The sequence below is a fragment of the Didymella exigua genome, assembly GCF_010094145.1.
Source record: "Didymella exigua CBS 183.55 unplaced genomic scaffold M421scaffold_41, whole genome shotgun sequence".
NCBI classification, from domain to species: domain Eukaryota; kingdom Fungi; phylum Ascomycota; class Dothideomycetes; order Pleosporales; family Didymellaceae; genus Didymella; species Didymella exigua.
Genome location: NW_022984815.1, coordinates 222,954 through 239,757, shown reverse-complemented (window position 1 = coordinate 239,757; position 16,804 = coordinate 222,954). Strand labels below are relative to the sequence as shown.

General features: G+C 51.5%; 4 protein-coding genes across 4 annotated transcripts; 2 read left to right on the top strand and 2 right to left on the bottom strand.

Moving 5' to 3' along the window:
* Positions 1 to 2,397: 2,397 nt before the first annotated feature.
* On the bottom strand, positions 2,398 to 6,514 carry M421DRAFT_425038 (uncharacterized protein). Its single transcript, XM_033593951.1, has 8 exons — positions 6,147 to 6,514; positions 5,894 to 5,932; positions 5,759 to 5,842; positions 5,671 to 5,700; positions 5,499 to 5,618; positions 5,155 to 5,200; positions 3,103 to 4,965; positions 2,398 to 2,856 (listed from the first exon to the last, which is right to left on the bottom strand). Exons 1-8 carry the CDS (start codon positions 6,459 to 6,461, stop codon positions 2,501 to 2,503), a joined length of 2,853 nt encoding a protein of 950 aa, XP_033444453.1. The 5' UTR covers positions 6,462 to 6,514; the 3' UTR covers positions 2,398 to 2,500.
* A 1,457-nt stretch (positions 6,515 to 7,971) lies between these two features.
* Positions 7,972 to 10,680, top strand: M421DRAFT_425036 (acid protease). The gene is made up of 2 exons (XM_033593950.1): positions 7,972 to 8,862; positions 8,982 to 10,680. Exons 1-2 carry the CDS (start codon positions 8,253 to 8,255, stop codon positions 10,460 to 10,462), a joined length of 2,091 nt encoding a protein of 696 aa, XP_033444452.1. The 5' UTR covers positions 7,972 to 8,252; the 3' UTR covers positions 10,463 to 10,680.
* A 1,153-nt stretch (positions 10,681 to 11,833) lies between these two features.
* M421DRAFT_296741 (uncharacterized protein) lies at positions 11,834 to 13,707 on the bottom strand. Its single transcript, XM_033589077.1, has 3 exons — positions 13,650 to 13,707; positions 13,410 to 13,545; positions 11,834 to 13,360 (listed from the first exon to the last, which is right to left on the bottom strand). Coding segments are annotated over exons 2-3 (1,278 nt in total). The 5' UTR covers positions 13,412 to 13,545; positions 13,650 to 13,707; the 3' UTR covers positions 11,834 to 12,084.
* Positions 13,708 to 14,940: 1,233 nt separating this feature from the next.
* Positions 14,941 to 15,933, top strand: M421DRAFT_296751 (uncharacterized protein). Its single transcript, XM_033589078.1, has one exon. The coding sequence runs from the start codon at positions 15,272 to 15,274 to the stop codon at positions 15,569 to 15,571; it is 300 nt and encodes a 99-aa protein (XP_033444450.1). The 5' UTR covers positions 14,941 to 15,271; the 3' UTR covers positions 15,572 to 15,933.
* The last annotated feature ends 871 nt before the right edge of the window (positions 15,934 to 16,804 follow it).

Below are 16,804 nucleotides of genomic sequence, written 5' to 3'. Positions count from 1 at the left end.
GACTTCTCGACGAATTAGACCTTGATCCCCTGAAAAAGTCGCTTGCAGGTATGATGTCAACCTGTGGATTAACGCTTTACGAAACCCTCACCAGCGTGCTCAGCTACGCAAAGATCAACAAGTTCGAACGGCTTCAACGAGATTATCGTCATAGGCATCCCCATAACACCTTGCAGGCTCTTTCTGACAAGAGAGACCTTGCTTCTGGTCCAGATAGAGACTATAAGGGGCTATATACGTCTGCATGAATCTTACGATACTGTGCGAAGAGATCTTCGGCATTCTTGAAGCTAGAAAGAGCCTCTGTTGCAGCCAAAATAGAGGCAAAATGTACATACATTTGCACCCCTGAATTGGCTGGTAAATAGGCATGATATCTGCTGCGACAGCCTCCAAATCTCGCATGGCAGCGATGTCATGGTTTGTGATCTCATGCACGAAGAGAAATGGACCTACCACACAGAGCCTGGCGCACTTAGACGAATTGCGGTCAACCTTTATTGGTAGTGCATTGAAATGTACCAAGAGCGGATCAGTGATAGTCACACTGAGTGCACTTAGAACGATTGAAGATCCACAAATGGTCAGCAATGATCTCGACGCCGGGCGAACGCTTCCTTCATATCCAAGACGCAGGCAGGGGCATGTCTAAGGCCTTCGTGCACAACCATCTCTTCCTTCCGTTCACGCAAGAAGATTCGACTTCAACTAATGGGGTTAGCTTAGACATTTCAATAGTCCAGGGCTTGATCACGTTGCTGGGTGGTGCGATCCAAGTTCAGAGCGAGGAGGAAGAGGACACTGAGATCACTGTGCGGGTTCTGGTGAAAGTTTGCAGACCCGATGACGACAAGAGAGGCCAAGCAGCAGTAAAATTCGAGCGCAACATTCAGGCCATCTGTAACCGAAAATTCTTGGTGGTCATCTACGGCTTCCCGAAATTTGTTCGCGATTCCCTTACCAATCATCTCCGCGGCATGGGTAAGTCTCCACTTCACGATCGCTTGCTTGATCGCCAAGAGCTGACCAATGTCGAGATCTATCGATGCCTGTCATGGACGGTTTCGAGGTAACGAGGCAGATCCGTAAGATGGAATCTAGGTACGAGCGTGCTCCGGCCACCAACAAAGACTCTGTCATCATAGCTTTGACCGGACTGACTAGTCAGGAGGACGGGGATAGAGCTGTCAGTGCTAGCGTCGACCTGTTCCTGACAAAGCCCGTTCAATTTCCAAAGTCGTTCAATTTACTGCGTCAATGCGAAGAGGGTACTCTAAATGGACGAATCCGATTAGACTGTAAAGCCGCTGAGGGAACGGGGGAGAACAACAGCATAGCGATCATGATACGCGGACGTCAATTGATACCGAGGAAACGCTGCGTCCGAATTAGTAGTCTCCAATGCGGACCAGAGAACTGACCACGAGTTTTTTCTTTGAGGCTCATTGTGCGCTCCTTGTTGCGTTCAGTCTATTTTGGGTTCCACCGTGTCTTTGTTCATGAAGACCGAGCTCAAGGACCACCCTGACAGAAGATGGGGCCCAGCTGAACACGGTCAGCACGCATTCTCGCCGCTCGCGAGATCAACAGGTTGAAGTATACAGCAGGAAAAACCTGCGGATGCACAACACCTCTCAACCCTGGGGTCCAAAGCATCGCGATCGCTCTTACTCTCAGCCTTCTCACAGCAAGTGACACCCGCACCTATGGAAAACGCAACTGCCCATGCATCCAGGACGCCTAACCCAAGCGCCAGGTGCGCCTGTCAGTTCCACACCCGTCACCATAACACATCACCAACGCCTTCTGCACAATTCCTTTCACCCAGCTACCGATCAACTCGCGCGGCCGGGTCGCGATGCAGGAATGATGCGGCCCCGCTTGCTGACCGAGAAGCTTCGGGGTCTCACACCCTCAACTCTGCTGTGGCGTTCGCTTGGCTCGCTCCAGGCCTGTTGTGGTTCAGTTCGCGTGCTCGCGAGGCGTTTCTGCGTGCGCGACGTGGTGCGACAGAAGAGAAAAGAAGGAGAGCTTGAAGACACAACGTGCTAGTATTTATATCTGCGGTGTTCTCACGTCGATGTTCCACCTTCGTTGCCGAACTGAGTAAGAACGACACGCACTTTGCGCGTGCTGACGTGAAAGTGCAACGCGTAAGGCTGGGAATGGCACTGCGGCCTGTACCGTAGGGATTGAAGTGGGGCGCGGACCGGACTATCGATTGATGCACGAGCAAGGTGCATCGCAGACGGTTTCTTGCGAAGACTTGCAGGGGACGAGTGTCCTGGCGCTCTTGGCTACATCGAGCTGAAAATGCCAGGTTCAGCAGCAGGGTACGCGATCCCCCGCAAGTGGATGCTGTCAGCGATTGATGCACAAGTGCAATTGCATGCTTGTGAGCAGAACAGTTGAGACGGGAGAAGTGTTTATTATTATCAATAATGGCTGTGAACATCGCAAAACCTTAATAGCGCAGAGATGCTTCGCATTCCCTCGTGACTTAGAACAAGCCGAAGCCAAGACCCGCGGCTCCAACCAGCCAACCTGCGATGGCTGTTGGTAGTGGCGCGCCACCAGTGAAGGTCGAAAATGGGTGGCTGGAGCTAGGGCGGAAGTTTGATGCTGTACCATCTGAGTTGGTAGTGAGTCGACTGGATGTCCGAGAAGACGAGATCAACGGTGGCGGTGCGATTTCGGACGAGGTTTCGGCCTCAGACGTAATTTCCTCTCCAGAAGTAGACTCTTGCGACGACGAGAGAATTGAAGATGGCGCAGACGATGGCTGTGCGCTCGAAGAAGGCTGAGGTGTGCTGACTGCTGAAGATGGTGGAGGAGCGGCGGTAGACGAGGCTGGACCTGTTGAGGAGTCAGCGGCGCTCCTAGAGAGCGGTGCGACACTTGAAGAAGGGACAGTAGAGCTATCTAGTGAAGAACTACCAGGAGCAGGGGACTGGCTAGAAGGCAGCTTCGAGGACTCACTTGGAGAAGACTCCGGAGTCGCACTGCTTGGCTCCTGGGTAGCACTGCTTGGCGTTGAAGTCTCGATGCTCGGCTCTGCTGTCGCGCTGGGTGATGCGGTTGGAGATGAAGAGGGAGCATTACTGGGGCTTGGTTGCTGAGATGGTGGTGCGCTTGAGGGTGTTGCCGTTGCCGATGTGCTCGGAGCCACTTGGCTCACCGCCGGCGTGGGAGACCTTTGGGTCACATTTTCCAGAGCTGGAACTGACGTTGCAAATGTTGTAGGCAGGGCAGTATTCGTGCTGTGGGTCGCAGTACTGCTCGCGATTGGATCGCAAGCTGTTTCAATGGGCCCACCAAGTTGCTCTCTTACCGTTGGTAGGCTATCAAGATAGGCCTTCACAGTAGGGTGTACGTATTTAGTATCAGGAATATCTGCTGACTTAACAATAAGCGGAGCATAGTTCGTAGGCGAAGGTAAGTCCAGAGTGATGACATCGGTAATGCAATGTGACGAAACTATTTCCACACGCGTCTGACTGAAGATCTCGTACGCAACGTAAATTGTCCCATATGTCAAGGGAACTCCATTGTAGTTCCAGGTCGGGATGTCGCTCTGCGGTGGAAGTGTTTCGGTCCGAGTTACGGTGCTGACGTCATTTCCGGCGTCATCCGTGTAGATATCCACGAATACTGTAGGTACGGTGACTGTAGATACGATGACTGAACCAGGATATTCAAGACGAGTTGCCTGGACAGAGATGTGGCAATCGCTCGAACAAGAAATCGAAGCTGGACTGGTTGAGCTAGCGCTAGATGCTGAGCTAACGGGAGCCGTCACAGTCTGCAAAATCGTAGTAGGCACCAGTTCGGTTGTCGTGATCAAAAGCGAAGAGATCACAGTCGAAACCGTTGTCGATGCCGGAATCTGGCTCGTGATGATCTGTGTGGAGCCCGGCTGAGTCAGAGTACTTGTAGTGACCTGGCCGGGGAGCAATATAGTCGAGACAAAACTTGTAGTAAATGTGCTTGCCGGAAGCGTGATTGCAGTTCCCGATGCTATCGTAGTTGGAATCGGAGGGATGATAGAAGTGCTTGTGACTGTCGAAAGAATTGTGCTGGGGGGGAGCTGTGTAGTAACGATCTGAGTGGTCAAAATGGTAGATGTGATCACGCTGGTCGATGGCGGGAGCACAATGGTGGACAGAGATGTCGAAACGCTCGTGACCGTGCGCTCCATCATGTTTGTGACGACCGAAATCTCGACTCGTGTGATCTCCACAGTAGTTGGAAGAGTCTGTACAGTCGTCACAGGGTAAGAGACCGCCTCTGTGAATGTTGTGGGCACCAGAACAGGGTAGGAAGTTGTGATTGTCAACGTAGCTGTGCTTGTAGGTCCGGGGATTTCGGTTGTGATCATCTCTGTGCTGTAAGAAGTTGTTGTTGTTGTTCGTAGCTCCGTTGTAGTGATATAGTTCGTTTCAGTGGATCGCTCAGTAAGGCGCTCAGTGGTACGCTCGGTCGTAGGCACATATACAACCTCTGTCACTGGGAACGATGTGGTCAATGTAGAAGTCTCTACAAATGTTGTGGGAATGATTGTCGTTATCCACGAGGTCTCGATAGTAGTCGTGGTCTCTCTGGGCAAGGTGACATAAACTGGGTAGGAACTGGTGATGTACGACGTTGAAGTGACTTCCTCCAGCTTTGTGGTCGTAGTGAGACTCGTAGTTTTGATGTAACTGAGTTGCGTCTGAACACTCAGCTGCGTCTCAATTGAGACTTTAGTGACCTCGATAGTCGGCCCAGGCGTCTCGATGGTCTTCTCCACTGTCTCGGTGTATGAGGTGCGCTCTGTTGTAGTGGTGGGGTACAACGACGTGATGACAGTGGTGGCCCAGGATGTGTACGTTTTACCTGGCTCGGTTATAGTTATTGGGATCCAGGAAGTGATATAGGAGGTTATCCAGGTCGAGTAGGTCGCTGTGCTGACATACGTCGACCAGTCTGGACTTTTTATTAGTGCATGGATACCTGGGAATTGGTGCAAAATTCGGATGGGAGAACCGAACTCTCAGGGGTATGGGAGGTATTCAAGGCTCATCTGTGCACCACCTGCAACCAGGAAGGATTTCTGGAGCTGCACTAATATCTGTGGCCGAGGTTTTCTGCAACGTGAGATGAGGAATGGCTTACCTGTTATGTGTCTCGTGGTTTCATCGACCTTCGTGGTTAGAACAAGCTGTGTATGGTCAGTGATGGACACTGGATTGTCTTGTCGTGGACGGGCAGCAAATCGCATGCTTGAAAATGGTAAGAGCACGCGAGCCCTCGAGCAGCCAAAATAAATCGGCTACGGCAACAGAAGTATCGTAGTCACCAGAGAATCGTATGGATTATGAGGTACGCGCAGGAGCTCACTCCAAAATTCTGTGAGTCTGGGCGCGAAGCCAGCCTTTCACAGAAAAAGCGCGGTGCGGCCACGGCAAACTACCACAAGAATATTCAATCTAGTGCGATAGAGAAGAGCTGGAACGTACGCTTATAATTGTAGATGTCTCGGTATATGTCTGATTTTGAGTGATCGTAGGGCCAGGTACCGTGACGTAGATGTCTGAGCCCGAAAGCGTAATATCCTTCGTCACCGTGGTGGTGCATGTCTACTGAGGTCAGCACTATTCATCGTCAAGTCGTGAGATATTGACAACGTACCGTAGTCGAACTAAGAGTACTCGTGCAGGTCTAGAAGATAATCAATAAGCCCTTGAAATAGGTAGAGGACATCTTGCAGAGCACGTACGGTAGTCTCGGTGATTGTGTAGTTTTGCCCGGGCAACGCAGGCTCTGTGATAGTGTAGGGGACCGAAATAGTCGATGTCCTAGTCTGTTCGAGGTTAGAAAGTACTCTTACATTCGTATCGTTGGGAAGACCCGCCTCCGTCGTCGTGATATTAACACCTGGTTGTGTGGTGGTCTGGAGATTTCTTTAGCGCAGTTCGTCTTGTAGGTGTAATTTCGCCTGGCAAAATTTATTGTGATCACCGGATATCCCATAAGGTCAGAAGAATGCCATGGATTCCCGCTGAATGTCTTTCCTTGAAGCAGCAAGGCCCGTGGGCGACGTGTTCAGCCGCACAAGAGTCGACATTACATCTTCCGCGAAAAGCAAGACAATGATAGGAACTTACCACCGTGCAGGTAGTCGTAGATGTGAGTGTTTTCGTGTCGTGGATGGTTTCGTAGCACGTAGTAGTAATCGTCTTAGTCTCTTTGGGCCCTGGGACTTTCTCTGTAACAGTTACGTAGATCGGCTTTGGCGTGACCCATCTTGTTGTTGCTTTGCAGGTGTTGTAGCCGACTCCTCCTACTATTGAGAGCACCGGCTGTTCTTCTGTTGTATCGGAAGTTGATGGGCTGGAGGGGATCGGGCTCGTAGGAAGGGTCACATTGCCTTGAGCGGCAACCACCCCAACGAGAACCAGCAAATACGAAATGCCGCGCATTTTTGAAAACGAGCGAACACTGTAACCGGTCGAGCGAGCGCGCCAGCTGGAGACTGCGACTGATGATCAGACATGCACGTGAGACGACTTGTAAAGTTGTGGCGGATCTTCATATGCAGGGCGCCCTAGCTCTGGGGGAAATTTGACCAGTACACAGCCGAGCCGATTATAGAGTCGCACAATTGAGATGCCATAGTGGGAGATGACCTGCCTTGGTACCAAAGGGTTGTGTAAGGGCTTAGTAGTAATTTCACGTACCTCAAACGTCACGATAGGCTGAAGGCTGGAGCTGAGGAGAGGGAAGGCGAGCGAGCAGCAGCTCGTGGCTATAAGGGAAGGATAACGGCAGCAAGCAGTCCACAGCTACAGTAGCGTACCATTGAGCTTGCAGGGCTCGAATCCAAGCTTCAACAACAATCCTGCCTACCAGAATGGGTAGACACCACGTTCCGGGCCCAAGTCATGCGAGCGAAAGGCAACGATCGACTTGGCAGCACGCCGTTCGACAGCCGCTCGGCCAGGACCGCAGCAAGTCGTAGAGAGGCAGTACATTACCCCTAAACCTATTTGAGGCAAAAACGTGACCGCCATGCGGTAGAGGTGAATACCGCTGGTGGTCGGATGACGAAGGAGGTGGAGGTACGGCCAAGGAAGCATCGGACGTGGTGCAGAATGCGGACGTAAGACTTGGCTCCTCTCTATTTAGATACGGTCGGGCAGGTGTAAGACTATACGCACACTATCTCGATCGGTGGTCCAGACATTACTCGCTACCGCACGCCCTTGCCGCTTGCTGACAGTACCAAAGGGCTGGTAGAAGCTGGCGACCTGCCTGCAGAGTGCTAGACAGCTGCAGGTCGTCAGTGGATGGGTAGCTTAGCGCAAGGCAGGATTATGATGGTGGGTGACAGGGCCTGCGCGGTATACTGGGGGCCGGATCTGAAGTAAGGCTCTCGATAGCATCATGTTGCTTTTGCGCGGCCATCAGCTGTCCCGCGAGGCTTGCGATGGTTGACTGCACAGAGCCAAGTTCGCATGTTCAACGGGCATAACAAGCGGGGGCTGTGCGACGGTAAGTTTGATGCGTTGGGTACTTCTAAAGGCATTGTTCTGCGGCTCTGCAGGAGGCAGCAAACGGCCTGCATGGGCGTGCAATCTAGCGGGGCTTGCTAGCACCTGCTGATTGGTACCAAAGGCGGCTACTAGTCCTTTCCTAGCATAGCATCCAACGCGCCTTTCTCTAATCCTCCTTCCTCAGCCACCTCACTCTTGCTGCAGCCCTGCATGCAGCTCTAGCACACATTTGTTTGGACTGGTCTGAGCATAAAGCGCCAGATTCTGCGAGGCAAATCCTGCTTATTTCTCCTCCAATAGTCAGCCTGGTAGCGCCCACAGATTCTGCTCTCCCTCACCGGTAAACATAGACCAGTCGTTTGTAGGGGTCCTTGACGAGTGTAACGCACGCAGCTGTCGTGCTGGCAGTACGATGAATGTACCCCGCTTCTGGCGTGGAGGTTGCTCGACAGAGAGCGGTCTTTTCATCACCCGGCTGGCCCTGTCTTGAAGGCATCACGTCTACGCTGTGACGCTGACGCACAGGAAAGCTGCGGCCCTGCGGCCCCCTTTGCCAGCCCAAGCTGACACTTCCGCTTTATGCGATGCTGCTGCTCAGATCAGCCGACCCATCGAGACGTGCCAGTCTTTTTGCGATTTGTGCCCTTGTCCTCAAACCTTGTTATTGCGCGTTGACCCTTTCAAATCTTCTCTGCTCGTCATTTATATCACGCTACGATGCATCTCCAGAAGCGTGACGAAGTGACGACAATACCCGTTCCGATAGTCGTCAACACCAGTGGAACTTTCGATGGAAACGATGGAAAATGGTCGACTTTCTACATCAATGTCAACTCCGACAGCCAGGGACTCCATGGTCAGAACTTCAAGGTCCTCATATTCACTTCCTCGCCAATGGTCCTCGTACCGGGAAGTACTGAATGGTGCGTTACGAAAGAATGTGCAGAACAACGGGGTATTCTCATCTCCAGCGGAGGTCAGCAGCTTCTTGGGATGGAAAAATCAGGCAGCTGGATGACTGCGGGACTTTTTAGTATTCCAGTTCCTGATTGGTATTCTCAAGACCTGGTTCAAGGTAATATGTCGCTGCGCGGGGAATGGGGGTCGACGAATGTTGGTCTTGGCCTCAGCGACGAATCGAGCCCCGTTCTTCAGGACATATATATCGCCTGGTATATTTTCAAGGACTACTACCTGGGTTCATTCGGACTTGCGATGGGTTCAGTCGGCGGCGACGGCGCGACCAAACCCACTTTCTTGACACAGTTCAAGTCCGTTGGCAAGATTGCGAGCATATCTTATGGCTACACCGCGGGCGCTTGGTACAGTAAGTACTATTTTTCGCGGCCCACCCGCCTCTTAGAAACAGTTACTGGCTACAACCGAAGAAACATGTCTACAGCCCGCAAAGGACCTGAACTGACCGCACTGGCTGACCAAAGCTAGGAAATAACGAGAAGGGAGCCCCTGGTAATCTTGTTCTCGGTGGCTACGACAAGTCTCGTATGACTGACAAGACTTTATCCCTCCACATGCCCAATGACCAGACGTACACCCTCGAGATCGGTATTCCTTCAATCATCTACTCTTCGAACCCGGGCGTGGCGGTGAACCCTACCTCCTTTACTACTCAAGGTTGTACTGGCTTTCGAGCCAATATCGACTCGATGTTACCCTTTTTGATCTTGCCCGACTGTATCTGCGACCAATTTGAAGCAACATTCGGCCTCAAATACGACGAGACCCAAAATTTGTATTTCGTGAACGCTTCGTCGCATGAAAGAAACAAACAACAGAATGGCACAGTCGCTTTCAAAATCGCGGAGGGCCCAACCGACAGTGGTAGGTTTACAAGCGTCGAACTTGGGTATTCTGCGTTCGATCACTCGTGGACTCCTGTGGGAGGGAATACATCGAACTACTTTCCCATCAAAAAGTCGAAGAGGGGCGTGTACACTCTGGGTCGCACTTTTCTCCAAGAGGCATATATTATCGTCGACTACGAAAACCTCAACTTTACAGTCGCTCCAGTTTACTACGCCGACCCAATGCCACAACAAAAACTCGTGAGTATCTACAATCAGACAACAAATCCTACGGCACGCTCGTCAGGAGGAGGCTTGGCTCCAGGTGCCATTGCTGGGGCTGTGATAGGTATTGTCGTAGCCTTCGTTATAGCTGGCATTGTCGCCGTCTGTTGTTGGAGGAAACGGAATACCAAGAAAGAAGCTGCTCAGAAGTCCTACCAAACCCGACAGATCGATCCAACACTAGCCGGCCAGGAGGTCAAATATCGGCGTGTCTCTGAGCTCACGGGCTCCGATCTTCCGAACTCGCCAATAACTCCACTTACTGGCTACTACTCAGTCGACCACAAATCTGTTCCACCCATCAGCGAGATGTCTCCAGACAGCCCGCCAGTCGAGCTGTATAGCCCACCCCCAGAAAGCGCGAGCGACGTCGGTGGAGGTGGAGATTATTTCACGCCAGGGAAGCCGCACAGGCGTAGTGTACAGAGAGACCACGCCTCATCAGGCCAGAATACACCTGGGACGCCCATTGCTGAGCTACCTGGCGACGAGGGGCAGTGCAACCCAGGCGTAAGCCCATTGAATAGCCCGCTGCACAGTCGCGGCCCTAGCGACACGTCACTATCAACCAACATCGACGAAAGGCTGGCAGGCCACAAGGAGGAGGCGACAACCTCGCGGCCCACGCACCCTGCCGAGACAGCTGCAGCCGGTGAAGCTGTCGGCCCAAAGAATGAGACGAAGGCGGAAGCCACCACTGTGACTATTGTAGAAAGACGCCCATCGAATCAGCGCGGCCTTAGCCAAACCACGATCGCGAGCGACAGCACAGCCGTTTCACAGCCCACGCCAGAGGAGCAGATACGCTGGGCTAGCAAGCCTCCCTTAGGTGGGTGACTATTATCCCAATGAAGAAGGAGTCGAACTGGTGTGAAGCATCTCTGTGGCCTTGTAGTTTGCCTGTTCCCCATCGTTGTTTATTTGTTGTCGGCACTCGTTGAACATATATTCCCCTTGGGGGCTGTTTCATGTATTGCGTTGCGCTCAGATATCTGATACCCACTAGTACACTCTTTATGAAGATAAAAATGTAATGTCACATGTTCTACTCCCGAAGATATTCCGATGATGCCATGGGTGTGGTGGCTTTCAGCCCTCTGAGCGACGGCTGTCCAGCTGAAAGTGCTAACTTTAATCTTCAATCATGGCTCCAGGGCCGAGCAATTGCAATACGCGGCAGTGAGGAGCCAGATACTAGGTGACTGGCTAGGTGTTCTTGTGGCGAAATGCGTCTGCTTCTTTGCGATGCTTAGGGGCGAAAGAAACAAAGGTGCAGAGCATCATCTAGCAGGTCTAGAACGGGCGACTTGACGCATCAGAGTTTTATGCCTGCGTAAGATTCTGCAACCTTGTGGGACTGCGTTAAGTTGACTCAGCCTGTAGATTGATGCAGAATGCCTCGCGCAATTATCCAGGTTCTCCTTAAGCAACGTTCGGTGTCCCCACCACCCGATGTCTCGCTATAACACTGCGCCCTACCTCTTGTGTAATGGCAAAGACTAGATACAAGTTTCAGAGTCGTAAGAGTGTGAGGTCTTCAGCAATGATTTGTACGAGCTGATGGTGCCTCTGGGAACTACAATGGATGTTTTGTTATATCCAGCTTTCTTCGCGTCATAAGAGCCTACCACCTACCAATAGCAAACACGACGCAAAGCTGGCGGGCACAAGGCTAGTTTTCTTATTTTAAGGTCTCCAAAGGAACTGGGGCTCTGTTATTTAGGATAGGTGGTCCGCCAGTGTTTTGGCTGTGCTCACGCATGCCCTGTTGCGGGTCGAATCCACCAAGCATGCCAACTGGCCACTCCTATTTGGTAGGTTGCAGTATATGCGCAATCAATCGTGAAGTCAACGCACAAAAACGTATGCGTTTGTTGTTCGCCTCGATTGTGTGCTCAGTAAGTCTAGACTGCGGTGAAAGCAGCACACGCAGATATGTCCCGCATGAGGTTGCATGAGAGGCGCAAGGCGACGTCATCAAAAGTTTCGCAATCAATACTGATGTAGCGGCCTCGTAGGCTGTACGTCAGGTCAGCAAAAAGGCTGAGTGCCGCTGACAAGAATCCTTGCAAGTAGTGTAAGCACATAGCATGGCTCGGATAAAGTGCGGTATAGCTGGTGAGTACTCTCTGCCGTGTCTATTGCCGTGCTCTCCTGATCGTGAAACCAATATGTAGAGAATTGAGATGGACGTGATGACTGCGATTGTGTCATCTGTTGATGCTATTGGAGGATTGCTCTAGCCAGCAGCGACTCGAGAGAGTCACGTGATTGTCGCACCCAACTGCCCAGGCCATTGTGTTGCAGAGAAAGTCGGCAAATACAAAATACGTTGTGTTCTCCAAAGGATTTGTCTTCTTGCCCAATCTCGGCAGATCGACGCTGCCAACGTCCCATCTCCTCAGGATGCAGGGCTGGCGACCGACATTGTCTGTAAGGCAATCACTGCAGCAGTCGTATCATGTGCCTTCTCGTTTACGCAACTCCCGATTGGGGTCTTGCCCTCGTTCACGCCTTGGATCAGTGGAATTGCTGGAGATGTGATCGGTCTGATCGATACATTGATTCTGGGTTCGCACTGCATCAGCGACTGGAGGCGGGCTTGATGCACTGGTCATCTGAGGCGCATATGAAGGAGGCATTGTTCCGGTAAGGTGTGGGCATGGGCCGCTGCGGTCCAGAGTCGACACTACTTTGTGCTGGGGTGATCGCAAAGGAGGCTCCGCGTACTGTCGGAAAGGAACCGTGTGTGGTTGCTGTTGCACAAACGGCAGGACCAGTGGACCCCCCGGAGCCCCTTTACCACCATGAAGTCGACTGATGTTTGTGAATAGGTCGTAAGTGGGACCTGTCTCCAAGAATAACAAGGGCCATTGTAGGGCAGGTAGCCAGCTTTTGTCGACCTCTTCATAACAAGCCTTCATTACAGAATGGCCCCAACCCTTCATGAACCAATAACGAGGCTCCGCAGCAAACAGCATGGTCGCATAGTACATCAATATGACAAGCGCACCCGAATGCCTTTGTCGAATACTGTCAAGGAATCTGCCATTGAGATGCAATGGCCAGAAGAAGAGGAATCGGAGCTCCCGATTATCCACCCGCGCAGGGCTCGCAAGCCTCAGCACAGGCTCGAAGTGATCAATGACACCTAAAAAGCCAGTGCGTTCCTCGTCTGGCAGGTCCTGCTTTGTCTCGATGAACGAGATCACGCTAGGCAAATGATGTATAAGCTCCTGCAGTAACGGCTGCGAAGGAGTCGCTTCGAGGGGATCGCGGAACATCGGTGCAAGAAAAGACTCAAACACATGCGTGTGAGCCAGTGCCAGTACGTTACCCATGCCTTGCATGAGCGAAAAAATGTTCAAGATGCCATCGATGGCGGACGATTGTGAAGGTTGCTCCAAACAACTGGCCTCGAATCCTGTTGAAGCAAAGACACCTAGAGTGAGCAGTGTCGAAGTGGCAAGAATAGCTGGCGCCTCGTCTGGCACGATGTCCTGGAGTTTTGGTCGCAACCCCTTGATAGCAAGGTGTTGGTGATGAATCCCCAAGGTATAGTACTCCTGGCGCTTATCAGGAAGCTGTGATGCTTTGTGGAATGCAGCAAATGCCAATATTTCGTGCATCAGGAACGTGTGGGTCACAGCTACTTTTGGTGCCTCGACCCTCCAAGTGAAACGCATGTCATCACGCTGCGATAGCTCATCATAAGCCTCGATGGTCCAATGATGCCTGTTTCGATTCAGTATTGCGGTCTACATGGCGGTCGATATATACGAACATCAATTCAATATCCCGAACCCAGGGATCTGACTGATTCGTTGCGGGCTTGTGGGTGAACGGCCTCAGGAATGGGAACTGGTCTGATTGGGAACTCGGAGAGCTCCCTTCTGAAGCGCCATCTCCAGGTGATACAGCTAAATGCTTCAGGACAGAGTCGATGAGCAGAGGGGGTGACCACGTCGACGAACCCTACGGGCGTTTCAGCTGAATGTTGCACATTACGGTCTCCGAAACTCACAGTTCTGGGGCGCTCATTCAATGATTTATTATCGCGCTCACGTTGCGAGGCGCCACTACCACTACCTGTTCCAGCGGATGATGCGGAAGGCGGTCGATCTGTGATAAGACTACATTGTACACCGTGTCTTGCACAATTTGTACACGGCTTCAGTTCGTCACACTAGCAACCCATCAGTATGTGTCTTGAGTGATCACTGAACGAATAGGCATTTAGCCACGAGACGTAAATCCTCCAAAACGCACCTTCACGTGGCGTGCCTTGCACTGCCGGCAACCTAACCGACTCTTCTTGTGCCCTAGGCGTGGCATTGACGTTTCTCTGACCCGTGAGATGCCGTTCGAGGTCGCGCTCCCGCGATCTGACTGGATCACCCTCGATGCAGCCACTCGATGGTGTGTTTGTTATAAAGCGAATGCGAGGCGGGGTGAAAAGACACAGTGGGTCGGCAATCTCTTCTTGCATGGGTGGCATAGCGCTATTCCCTGTTCGCTACCGATCATGACAAAAGAAGAGCAAGTCTCGCATTTGGGTTGGCAGCGCAATGCGCAGGTACGGCTTCCTCTTGAACACCATGGACATGTAAATGCTGTTCATGATGTACGTTAGCCGCGCGGAGAAGAAGCCGTTGACCCGCTGCTGACTAAGAAGCCGACGGCTTTAACTCCGTAGACGCGCTTTCCAATCGCAGCACGCTCTTGCACCGCCGTTGCAGCCACAGACTCTACGCCTTCCAACGACATGGCATCGACATGGATTTACCAGTCTTAGCTTCGTTATGGTGCTTAATAAGTGACAGCGGGACCGCCCGCGTGCAGGCTCTCGCACGCCATCACCCTGGCTTGGGCTTGACATCACGACCTCAGCTTCTTGAACCGCAGGCTCGTAGACCACGGTCCAAGCCTGCGCTTACAGTCCCAAAAGGCCTAATGCACACTGGTTTTATGGCAGTGTCATAATTCAGAGCGAAATGCAATAAATGCAAGGATTCTGGCTTTTCTGAATCGCGCGTCTTGGGCCGCAACATCACGACCGACTTGTTGACACCTTATCGTCGGCATCACGCCGGAGGGACTCATGTAGCCATTGACTCTACAGTGGGGCAGTTGCGCGAGCATTGTTGTTTTCTGGTGCGCAGTCCGAATTAAGGGTGAAGCGGACCATGGTTCCCTCGAATATTTGGGTAAATCGCAGTATACTATAGCTGTTTGATTGGACTGGCGACCCCCGATCTGTACTTACAAGCCTAAACACATCCTTTCAACCGTCTGTAACTTTGTTTTTGCGAGGTTCCTTCTCATTGGCCAAGACTGCACGGTCCGGATGGTCAATATTCTCAGGACTTGCGCTCAAGAGAGCCCTGGATGGTGAAAATGGTACTCAAGCCTTGGTCTGAGCCGAAACACTGTGTGAAATTTCTCCCATGGGACTATTTGTTTTTTTCTCCTGTTGTACCATCTCGCTTCAACTAAAATCTTTGGAAGGAAAGCAATTCCCGCAGCAGGTTTTTCCAAACGATTTCTGACCTCGCCGCAAAACATCTGTCAATCAACAAGATTGTATGTATTGGCTTGGGCACCCTTAACCAAGATAAAGCGTGGTATCAGTCTTCACTGCAACATATGACTACTTTCACTATCGCAGATCAGCTGGAGAGCGTCCACCGGGAACCCGTTCAGGTCATTCTCCAAGACCCCTGCTACACTGAGAAAGACCTAATGATACTTGGGGAATTATACAAAAAGTCTCCTCTTTTATTCGATCCAAAGGGCCTGCTAGTGATCGATTCGAACACGACTTTGATGACGGCCTTCCTTCCTGTCGGCTACCCTTTGATGCATATGATAGCAGACATGTTCTGGTACAAATGGAGAGGGACCAGCTGCTATAATCTGCGACGACATGGAACTGGATCCTTCTAACACGTACTGCAAGCTAACTGATCGATCATCGCCAGAAGTGGCTCGATTCCTGACGACACAATACGTTGTGCAGGATTTCAAGGATCATGTTTTAGAGGAAGAGCTGGTTAAAGACCAGCATGTGGACGAAGTGCGTTCCTACTGGCTCTCGCAGATGTAGCTGTACACTCGTAACCAGAGGGGCATCGTGAGTTCTTACTCAAAATTCGGACCAGATTGTCCCTTCAGGGCTTAACGTAAATACTAAGCGAGTGAGCCATCGAAGCGAGTGAGCCACCCCACCAAATTTCTATACCCTACAACTATAAATCAACTATGGCTCCACCAAACATAGCCCAACACGCTTCTTGTGAGACTGATATACACCTTACAATCTTAGCTCTTAATGCAAATTAAATTTAGACTGAAAGGCGCGCTGTAGTAATGTTTAAAGTCTCTTGCGCTACCCTCCACCGCTAACACGCTGGCAAACCTGCTAGACGCAATTGCCAGCCCAACTCAAAGAAGCTTACCAAGCAAGAGGAGGAGGTAATAGTAAAGCATATACTGGATCTAGATACACGTGGGTTTTCGCCTACGTACGCAGCTGTACGTGATATGGCTAATAAGCTACTCTTAGCGCGTGGTAGCTCTCCTGTAGGCAGAGACTGGCCAAGCAACTTTGTCAAGCGTACAGACAGTCTTAGGACGCGTTTCAATCGAGCATACGATAGGCAGAGAGCTCTATGCAAGGATCCAGCTCTAATCAGGAGCTAGTTTAAGCTTGTAGAGGAGACAAAGGCCAAGTACAGCATCTGCGATAATAACGTGTACAACTTTAACAAGGCTAGCTTTATAATAGGCAAAATTACAACTTAACTTGTTGTAACAGGGTCAGAAAGAAGAGGCAGGCCTAAGGCTATTCAGCCAGGTAATCGCGAGTGGGTGACGGCGATTGCTGCAATCAACGCTGCTGGCTGGTCAGTCCTGCTGTTCCTCATCTTCGCTGGCCAGTATCATCTATCTGCCTGGTACGAGGAAGCAGAGATCCCACGCGACTGGGTAATCGCAGTTAGCGACAATGGCTGGACAAACAACAAGCTAGGAGTAGAGTGGCTGAAGCACTTCAACGCTCACACAAAGACTCGCGTTGTTGGTGCGCGTCGCCTGCTCGTCCTTGACAGCCATGAGAGCCACCACTCTCTTGAGTTTCAAGAGCTCTGCAAGGAGAACAATATCTATACGCTCTGCATG

Coding starts and splice junctions, on each gene's coding strand:
- M421DRAFT_425038 (XM_033593951.1), bottom strand. CDS start 6,461: ATGCGCGGCATTTCGTATTTGCTGGTTCTCGTTGGGGTGGTTGCCGCT. Junction 5,843..5,893: donor TTAATATCACGACGACGGAG/GCGGGTCTTCCC, acceptor AACCTCGAACAG/ACTAGGACATCGACTATTTC. Junction 4,966..5,154: donor AACCACGAGACACATAACAG/GTAAGCCATTCC, acceptor TAAAAAGTCCAG/ACTGGTCGACGTATGTCAGC.
- M421DRAFT_425036 (XM_033593950.1), top strand. CDS start 8,253: ATGCATCTCCAGAAGCGTGACGAAGTGACGACAATACCCGTTCCGATA. Junction 8,863..8,981: donor CACCGCGGGCGCTTGGTACA/GTAAGTACTATT, acceptor GACCAAAGCTAG/GAAATAACGAGAAGGGAGCC.
- M421DRAFT_296751 (XM_033589078.1), top strand. CDS start 15,272: ATGACTACTTTCACTATCGCAGATCAGCTGGAGAGCGTCCACCGGGAA.